The following is a 10,000-nucleotide window of genomic DNA, read 5'->3' as shown; positions in this document are numbered from 1 at the left end:
GCACTTCCCAGCTCAGATCTTTGTGGATTAGGGGATGTTACACTTGGGACTGACTGGAGAGGTGCCTAAACTAATAGAATGCCCCAAAATTCCTAACTTCGAGGGAACAGGGATTTAATCCAATGTTTTAAGCCCACTACAATTTGACAATCATCCAGCACCAAATTCCTTTCCTTATGAGTAGGCACAGGGGTGTAGCTCATAAGAAACTACTATCAAGTAAATTTAATAGAAAATCAAATACTTTAATGAAATCAGGGAGCATGAGAGAGTAACAGCTCAGATATACCACTAGAACTGATACTACTGGGCTGTGGGGGTCTGCTAATTGGCTTTTAAACGCTCTGTTCTCCAACAAGCATGCAGATTGACAAACTACTAATTCTTCAGAGTGTCAAAGATCCTGAGTAAAGAATTTCAAACCACTCAAAATGTATATATAGGAAATGTCTTATGAGCTGGTGGCCTGCACACAGCATTGCACAGATAAAAATATACTACTCTCAATGCACAGAGCTAAATACTTTCACATTTATCAGAATTTTCTACACAAGGGTTTGTTTTTTATAGAATTCAAGTTTTGAATTTTCTGTATATATCTTCACCTGTATTAAACAAATGCTTATTTACAATTGTGGATAAAGTGTAAAGGCTAGTAAGGCCATATTTCCATATTGTACTGTAACACTGCAAAATATATATACACATAGAACCTAATATAGGCAACAGGGCTAGAAAAGTCACCCCCCATCTGAACAACACCAGAGTCAGTATGAAAAGACAGCTTTGTTAGCACCAGAGCCACTCCCAGGGGTTAGGAACTGCCTGGGGGCCTTCCAGTTCCACAGGGCACAGCATTCCAAGGGCTGAGCCACAGGGAAGTGGAAGTCCCAGACGGGACGCTACGGGATGGGAATCACTAAAGAGCAGGACGGGTGACGCTCCAGCACAACAGTCACCGGGACATCTCTCCCATGGAGCCCCTCACCCTTCGGATTCGGGAAGGAGCAGGGAGCTCCAGCAGGATGGACCTTAGGGAGCGAGGTGGTTCTAAGCCCAGGCTCAGGAGCAGGGGTGCCCTCAGCGGCGGTGCCGGCTGTGCCCGGGGTGCTCGCGCTCGTAGCGGTGCCCGGCGCGCTCGTAGGAGCGGGAGCGCTCGTGCCGGTGGTTCCGGTAGTAGTGGCTCTTCTTCTTGTACTTGCCCGAGTGGTCGGAGCGCTCCCGGGAGCGGCTGCGGGAGCGGGACGAGCTCCGGCTGCGGGATTTGCGGGGTTTGTGTGTGGAGTATTTGTAGTCTTTGGATTTCTTGTAGCTCCTCACCTTGGAGCCTTTGTAGCCCGAGCTGTGGTTGAACTGGCGCGGGGGGGAGTCGCTGCGGCTCCGGGAGCGGCTGTGGGATTTGGAGCCGCTGGAGGTGGAGTAACTCTCGCTTTTCCTAGGAAAAAAAGAGGAGAGAAAACACAATTTTCTTAAATTGTGACATCTTCATTCTGCACTCCGTTGTTCTGTACACAACCGCCCACAAAGAGATCTGAACAAGTTCACAGAAAGCAGAAGCTAATCCGAAACTTTATGCCGAACACTGTGTCCTAAAACATCTGCTTACTGGAGAAATGTTTAGGAACTTGTATCCCTTTCTCCAGCTTCAGTTATAGTGACACTGCCACCAAAATGCCCCAGCTTGGAGTTTAGTCTGGAGTTTAACTGGCAGCACACACTGCTGTGTCACTTCACAGTCTCTTGGGGACAAAGCCCTGTGAAATGCCAGCCTGGGAGGGTGGCCCAGCACAGCCCCCCTGTGCAGCAGCACATACCTGTGCTTAGGGGATGCAGATCTCGAGGCTGATCTGGAGTAACTCTGATCTCTGCTCCCACTCCGACTTCTGCTCTCCCTCCCTTTCTGGACACTGCAAGAGACAATGAACACTCAGTTATTTTGCTTAAAGTACTCGTGGGAAGAAATAATCTGCTTCCTTATGAGGCCTTACCCATTTACTGGGCTATTGGAGCTCGTTCTTTTGGCTCCCTCTGTTTTCCTTTTAGCATTCTTCATTGCCTGGACAGGTAGTGGGGAAGGTTTATTTCCTTTAACCTCCTTTGGAGACTCTGGAAAAACAAGCCTTTGTTACCTATTTTGCAAGTATGGGAAGTACCTGAAAGGACTGAAGGCTCCCTTTGCCCCATCTCACCACCTCTGCAAGGATCAGAACTGTACAGCTGCATTTTCCACACACACAACCACCCACAAACAGATCTGAACAAGTTCACAGAAAGCAGAAGTTAATCTGAAACTTTTTGCCAAATGTTTCACTCAAGGAGTGAACTTGGAGGCAGAACAGCAACTTCCTTTTCTTGCCAGTTATTCAGTATCACTTTAAAGGTAAACTGAGGGGAGATGATGGCAAATGTTACCTTCTAGGCAAGACTGGCACCAGACTGGAAACTTTCAAACCAAGAAGTGCAGGAAAATATTCCCCACCAGTCACCCCAAAATGTTACTCCTGCCAGAGCTCCTAACACACCTCTGCTTTAATACTGCTTTAGCATAACATGCCAGTTGCAAGTATTTATTGCCAAAACCACATAAAAACAAGCCCCTGCACTATATGAGTTTAAACTAGTCTTAATTTTAGACTAATTTGATTTTAGCTTTTATCTGATTCAAGAAATCACAAAGTTGCAATGCTATTCAAACTCTGCCAGCTGAACAGTAGCTAGAAGTCAGCTTGAAAAAAAATCCCCAACCAACCCCAAACCACACTTGTAAATGCATCCCAAAGGGGTAAATATACATGAAAGATGAGAAAGTTATTAAAACTGAGTTATCCACTATTTACCATTTTTCGGGGCAGGGGAAAATCCTGATGTGTTATCCAAACTCGGGACTCCCTCAGGTACCAGACCTTTAGCTTGTGCTTTTGCCTCTTCAATAGCTAATTTCTTCTTTTCTATTTTACTCTCCAGATCAGACAAATCCACCTGTGGACACAGGAGCACTGCTGGTGACAACACTTAGTGAACTGAACTTCCTGCTTGCTCGCTCAGGGACAGCGACTATTCCTTGCTCCCTTCATGTTCCCTTCCCAAAACCAGCCTTGGTTTCAAACAGGACAAGGGTTTGGGGTTTTTTTTTAAGTGAGGGCTCCCAACATGCTAGAGAAACAAACCTTTTTCCTTGTGTAGAGCTGCAAAATTTTTAAGCAGATTTCTTGGATTTCTTCCTCTGTTGCTCCGAACAGCAAAAACCAGTGCGGGCGATTGGGAAGCGGGATCTGAAAGGCAGAGACAGAGACACCCTCAGCTTTCTGCTCCTGTGAGGAGGCTTAAAACCCCCTCCCAAATCCATGGAAAACCCTGGCTCACCTCCAGAGTCCTGGCTGCCAGGTAAATGCATGCACAGGCAATGCTTTCTGGCTGGAACCTCACAAAGACATCTGTTCTCAGGCTGTCGTTCATGTAGTTCCTGGAAGACAGGAGAGCAGAACGTTGCAAGGCACTGCAAAGCTCTGTGGGGTTTTTTGTTTTGTTCTGTTGTTTTATTTCTTTTGGTTTTACTTCTACCAGGGCTATTTCTTTCTGCATTCAGTTACTAGACTTCAACATTACAGTCCTGTAACTCTATAAAGAGAAGTTGAGTGATTTTTTTTTTTTTTTTTTAACTTGGAAAAAAAAGAAAAACTAAAGTAAATCCCTCAAGGGTAGGGATGTGTGACAGGAATTAAGCCTGACTGACTGCTGAAAATTCAGCTGTGAGGAGAGAACCAATTTGAACTTCACTTTTCCTGCTGGATCTCTACTGGCCTGCTCTCATGCAATAGACAAGTTATTTTCATCAGGACAACATACAATATGGTCTGGAGTACTCAGTTATAGAATTTTAGGTTCACATGTTTCCCTGCAATAGGGCAGAACCAGATGTCTGGCAAAAGCTGCAGCTCCTTCAGTAGCTGTCCCAGGAAAGTGCAGTCCTCTTCAGCACATGACAACTCCCACTGGGATTTAAGGGGTCCATTTCCTTCAGAAGCAGGATTTTTCCATCCAGAACAGAATTCTTTTTGATGCAAAAATCAGCCATAGAAGAAATCAGGTTGTTTGGGAACGTCAGTTCAGGATAACAGTCAGTATTCAGGCAGATCTCCTCTTTGGCACATGAAATAAGGTTTCCAAATTGTCCCATTTCAGTAAGGTTGCTTAAAATGAATATTCACAGAATGAGAAAACTGTAAAATATTGCACATATTCCAGTCAGTACACTTAAGAATTATCCTGCTAAATCTTAAATACACAAAGTAACTTCCTCTGAATCTCTCAGCTGATGTGCTTTAAGAGATCTAGTTTTTGAGCACTTATATCAAGCAAAATATCAGATGGAGAAAAACTAAAACCAGACACAATAGAAGTCCTCAAAATATTATGTTTTAAAGTAGTAATTAACCGTGTGGGTACCCAGTATACAAGGGTTCACTGATCCCCAAGACATCCAAAGCAGAGACCACAGGCCAGACATCTGCAATCAGCTTACAAGGGCAGACAAAGGAACTTGAATCCCAAGAGTATCCAACTCCCACTTGTCCTACATTCCTGTTTACACAAAGAACAAACTGCTACCCCAGAGAAGCAACACTACCCATTCAGCTCATCTTTCTGGGAAAAAAAGAACTTCAAAACCTACTTTTCTTGTCCCACTACAAAGAGAGCACAAACCTTTTGGTCAAAAAAAAAAAAAAAGAGATGAAGTGGAACTTCAGCTGGAAGTCACACAGCCTTTTTTTTAATGTGCCAAATTGAAAGACATGCCTGCTCCAGGTTTGGCCTCTGCACATCTTCCCTGTGGGCTCAGAATCAGACACGTGGGGAAATGAATCCTTGTCACAATATTTTAAGAAAAAGGGAAAGCTGTGAAAAATGCACATTTCAAAAACCAACTATACTGGATACCCACCAGTTTGCAGGTACTGGAAGCAACCAACATGAGCACAAGAGATGTGTCATTGTAACATCTGACCCATTTCTCTAGCAGGGTAACTCCCTCCCTCCTCCTCCCCTCCTCCTCCCATTACAAGCAGATAACTGGCAGTGATCAGTCCATACCTCACATTCCAGTACTCCATGCAATGGCACTGGGAGGTCAGGAAGTGTCTCTAAGTGTTACATTTGTCTCCACGCTTCAAACATGTACTCAAATGTTTTCTGACTAGTTTACAAATGCAAACTACTCGTATTTTTTTGTGTTAATCCATCCCTTTAAGACTTAAACCCCACCTTAAATTTGCTTTATCACTTAAAGAACACATCACATTACGAGATAGAACATTAAAACCCTTTCGTAACTTCAACAGTCAGGTTATAAAATATACAAACAGTCAAAAATGCACAATAAACAAATAAAAGTATAAGCACAAGAAGCAGTTGGCCAGTTACTCTACTATCATGTATATACCACCTGTCTAGAGCCAGCCTTCTCTTTGGAGAGCTTTGGGTTGACTGAAGACGGCAGCTATCCCTGCACCATGGGCAGCAGAGGAGAAGTCTTAGTCACTTACCCTCAGAGGCTACCCTTTGATTAAAAGAGTACAGAAAAGAAAAGTCAAAACTGGTTCTCTACACACAGGTCACAGTACCAGACAGTTCAGTCAGCAGAAATATGGTCTTTGGACTCACTAAAAGGGTTTTTACACCACGCTATTGTTAAAAAGCATTATGGTTTCAAAGCGTTTATTTATTTGTTAAAAAGTTTTCAGACCTGCAATTTTACAGAAGCTTCCCACCCCCAAGCAAATATTTATTGTAATGAGAGCAATAAGGCAGAGGACATTTCTTGGCAAACAAGAATCCAGTCTATCCATCTATCCAGTCTTAGAAGCTGACAACTTGCATTATCCACATAGAAATGTGTCTGTGCTGAGGTTTTGATACACCTGTAATCGAGCTCAAGCCCTGGGAAAAGCCATTTCCCAGCACTGGAAACAGACTTGAACTACGCATGAACAACAAAAACCCAAGGAAACACTAAAACCCACCCCAACATTTTCCCTTCAGCTGAAAAGTGGAAGCAGAGAGGAGGGAAGTGAGAAGTCAGGGTGGAAAGCTACCTTACCATTAAAACAGTGCCTCTGACTTAAGAGGCCGATCAACATTTGGGAAGTAGTTTGGGGCACGCCAAGGACAGTGGATCTGTCTGGTGTGGCCCCAAGCACTCCTGAGCAATGCTGCCCAGTGCCTCAAGTGACATATTTCTGCTACTGCCCCTTCTGGTCTCTTAGAACAAGGAAAATCAACTTACCATGAGGTCTGGACCAGGTGTTGGTTACGTTCACATTCTAATACCTGAAGGTACATAACGATTATCTGGAAGATATGGGTTATTGAGTTATTAACGAGCATCTGGAGAGCCACCAACTCATTTCAGAGGGACATCCAGGAGGCATCTGTCAGCCTCTTTCAAGTCCTACAACACTCCACATGAAGTGTTTGCACCATCCCCAGTGTTTATCCACACAGCTCTGGCCTTCCTAGCTCTCCACGTTCCGAGCCCATCCATCCTCCTCCTCAGCCAGGTGTCTTGTCTTCACCTGGATGCCACCTAAGGATGTTCTCCTACAAACCTCAGGGCTCCTTTCAGCTGCAACTAGGGAGGAAATACTGCTGCCTGCACTGGGCAGTGAGGGAAGTGTGTGCAGAGAACAGATCTAACACACTGGGTGTCACTGGGCTGCTCAGCTCGAAGGGTTTTTCCTTTGAAAGGAAAATGAGGCCAGAAAGAAAAGGACTAAAGGCAAAGTTCACACCAATGAACAAACAAGTGCAGCTGCCCTCCAGGGTGGGTGACTAGAGGGAATTCTGAATGCCAAGCAGGCTCAAAAAGAAGACTTTCAACAGCAGTTTTTGGAGGAAAGAGGAATATCCCAAGTTCTGCTGGCACAGAAGTTGGAAGTTCTTTTACCATAGTTATAATATTAATGGTAATAAAGCACCATCTTAATACCTGCAGGAGTTGTACCTGTCTAGTATCACCCTAGTCTGATACTTGACACTTCAATACTGAGAATAGTCTCATTTCTAGCCAAGCCCTTCACACCTGAGTGTAACTTTTAGAACACAAAACCCACTAACTAGCTCAGATGGCTTTAATACCTCAGCATGTTTCCACAAGGAGAGATCGTGACAACTCCAGGTCCCCAACTCCTTTTCTGCTCAAGGATCTATGTTACAGTGACATTTTCTAACACCAAAGCTACCTACTCATCCAATTTGACTTCAAGGGATACTGAGCACCTGCATCCACCTCGTCGTCATTCAGCAGTGATACAAGACCAATTAGTAAGAGTCTCTTAAATGAGAAAGAAAACATCAGGATGGTAAGAAACTAATCTTTCTGAATTAACTGAAGTTATCATGTACAATCCACGCAGTCAGGCAGCCTCCTCAAAGCATTACAGCACATGAAACACTGGTTATGAAGTGAACTTAGGCAGTACAAACCTTATGAGGGTGCTTCACATGAACACAAAATCCCAACTCCTTCAACACTCTTCTTTCTGCCTTAATTATTTGATTCTTCAAGTTCACATATTCTTGATCCAGTATTAGAGGCACAGGTTTTCTGCAAGACAAGGTCACATTCTGGAGATCATCTTAACCTCAGAGAGGGCTCATAGGCAGGCTGTGTTCATGTAAAAATAAGAGGTATCAGTATTTATAACACTAAAAATAAATTACTTAATAAAATGTGTCAACTCCCCTTCACGAGATCTCTTCAAGATGCTCCCTGATTTATAAATCAGGGAATTATGAAGTTTAATTATTAAAATACAACACAAATACTTAATATTATTGCAGAGTCTTAGCTTACTTTTTCTCCCTCAGGTGTCTGAGGCGATGGAACACATTTATCACATCCCGTATCCGTCTCGGGGCTTCCTCAATTTTGGATGCCAGATGAACACAGGCCATGGACACATGCTGAAATACAAATATGTAATGTATTTTATATAAGATATTGTACCATATAACAACAGTTTCAGCTCAGGAACTGATCTCTTCCAACAGCTGAAGGAGGGACAACAAGAGAAAACTGTGCTAAAACAAGGAAATACTAAACATTTGAAAAAAATCATTATTATGTAGCTTTACAAAATTATGTTGTTCTCTAAGTATAACCTCCAGGCCAGCCACTAACACTGGCCACATCTCAGATGACAACTTGCCAAAAGAGATCAAAGATTAAAAGGTGTATATGGTTCTATGTATATAAATAACACGTTATTTAATGTGCCCTTACCTCCATGGAATGCTTCACAAAAGACTTGGTATAAAAAAAACGCTGGAATAGCACCTGTCCTGTAGCCATAGCCACCTAAAAAAAAAAAACAAAACAAAAAACCAGATAACCACAACAGGCATGAACAAAACCAGCAGTTCCAATGAGAAATTTCTACAGATTTGGGACCCAGAAGCCTGGGTAAGCATGGGAGTAAATTCAGTGGTATCTAAGGAAAACTAGAACTGCTACTTAAGTATTTAGGTTATCAAGACCGTAAATACTCTAAGCCAAATTCATACATTAAATTGCAAATTTTAGAAAGTATGAAAAATGTTCCAAGTTAATTGAATAAATAGTGATTTAAAGGGGAAAAAAAATCCCCAAAACTCAGTAAAACTGAAAGTTATGAGGATATACCGGAAAAACTTTGATTTTGGGGCGTGGAAAGAGAAATGGAAACTAATAACATTATGATTTGCATATATTTGAGTAGCTGAGGCCTGGCAGCTGGGAAACGCCTGGAAAGTTTTAACGCTCAGAGAGCAACGAGGCCGTTTGGGCCCGAAGTTCTCCAGGGGAACAAAAGCCTCTCGAGGTCACGACTCAAAAGAAATCCGTCTTTGCACAATCCCCGATCACAGCGGGGGCGGCGCAGGAAAGGCGCTGACATCACCCGCTTCCTGCGCTCCGCGGCCGGGCCAGGCCGGGCAAGGCCCCGAGCGACCCCCGAGCGTTCCCCGAGCGACCCCTGAGCGGTCCCTGAGCGACCCCCGAGCGGTCCCTGAGCGACCCCCGAGCGGTCCCCGCCACCCCGGGCGGCCCCGCGGCCTCCCCGGCCTGGAACCGGGACAGCGGGCCCAGGGACAAAGGAGAGCCCAGCCGGGCCAAGCCCGCTCCCAGAACCTCCCCACCCGCGGCCCAGCCCCACCTGCGGCAGCCGCAGCAAGATCCCGGCCGCCTGGATGAGCTCGCAGCCGGTGACGCGCAGCTCGGTCTCGGTGTCCGGGTCCAGGCCGCTGCTCATGGACGGCGTGAAGCGCAGCGTGTGCTCGGGCAGGAGGCAGTTCTCCAGCGTGATCAGCACGCCCGAGTACAGCCGGTCGCCGATCAGCACCGCGCCGGAGCCCGGTGCCGGGGTGGGAGCCGCGCCGGCTGCCTGAGGGCCCGCGGGGCCGCCGCTGCCGCCGCCTCCCGCACCGCCCGCCGTCGCCGCCGCCATTTTGTGCCGCCGCCTCGCTGGCTCCGCGCTCCTTCTCCTTCTGCTTCCCCCCCGCGTCCGCCCGCCGCTGATTGGCGAAGAGCGGCGCGGTGCCGCCCGCTGATTGGCGGAGAGGTCGTGACGTCAGACGCCGCCCGGGGCCGCGCGCAGCGCGGTGACGCAGCTCTCGGGAATCCGAGCAGGGCGGGGGCAGGGGGGGCGGCGCCCTCAGAGCCGGGGCGGGCCCTGTCGCTGTTTGAGCACAGCGGTTACCGGAAAGATGTGTTTATTCAGTCAAAATGTTAAGTCAATTAAGTTAAATGTTAGAACAGACTGTATGTGCCCATGTGTCCTTAGCGCGGCGGCCGCCGCGGTTCGTGTGCACGAGAGTCGATGTCCCGCCCCCGTCCTTTCCCCCCCTACCCAGGCTGGGTTTTCCCCGTGCAGCTCCAGAACTGACCACGCACACAAAAAACCCCAAAACATACTATTTTTCCCAGCAATAGTTGCCACAACCCCCCTCTTTTATTAAGTTCTTC

The 10,000-nt window shown here is 46.0% G+C and overlaps 1 protein-coding gene across 2 annotated transcripts; it reads right to left on the bottom strand.

Moving 5' to 3' along the window:
* Positions 1 to 224: 224 nt before the first annotated feature.
* On the bottom strand, positions 225 to 9,504 carry CCNL2 (cyclin L2). Of its 2 annotated transcripts, XM_064678420.1 has the most exons (11): positions 9,192 to 9,504; positions 8,282 to 8,356; positions 7,853 to 7,962; positions 7,483 to 7,603; positions 6,284 to 6,348; positions 3,364 to 3,463; positions 3,168 to 3,272; positions 2,838 to 2,979; positions 1,989 to 2,106; positions 1,815 to 1,907; positions 225 to 1,435 (listed from the first exon to the last, which is right to left on the bottom strand). In XM_064678420.1, exons 1-11 carry the CDS (start codon positions 9,480 to 9,482, stop codon positions 1,081 to 1,083), a joined length of 1,575 nt encoding a protein of 524 aa, XP_064534490.1. In that variant the 5' UTR covers positions 9,483 to 9,504; the 3' UTR covers positions 225 to 1,080. The 2 variants fall into 2 exon arrangements, with proteins under 2 accessions (XP_064534490.1, XP_064534491.1); XM_064678421.1 differs by lacking the exons at positions 7,483 to 7,603; positions 7,853 to 7,962; positions 8,282 to 8,356; positions 9,192 to 9,504 and adding an exon at positions 5,444 to 5,557 and having other exon boundaries at positions 6,284 to 6,409.
* Positions 9,505 to 10,000: the final 496 nt, after the last annotated feature.

This window comes from Pseudopipra pipra, chromosome 22 (genome assembly GCF_036250125.1).
Source record: "Pseudopipra pipra isolate bDixPip1 chromosome 22, bDixPip1.hap1, whole genome shotgun sequence".
Lineage (NCBI taxonomy): Eukaryota > Metazoa > Chordata > Aves > Passeriformes > Pipridae > Pseudopipra > Pseudopipra pipra.
Note: the sequence above shows the minus strand (reverse complement) of the source record. Positions and strands in the feature narration are given on the sequence as shown.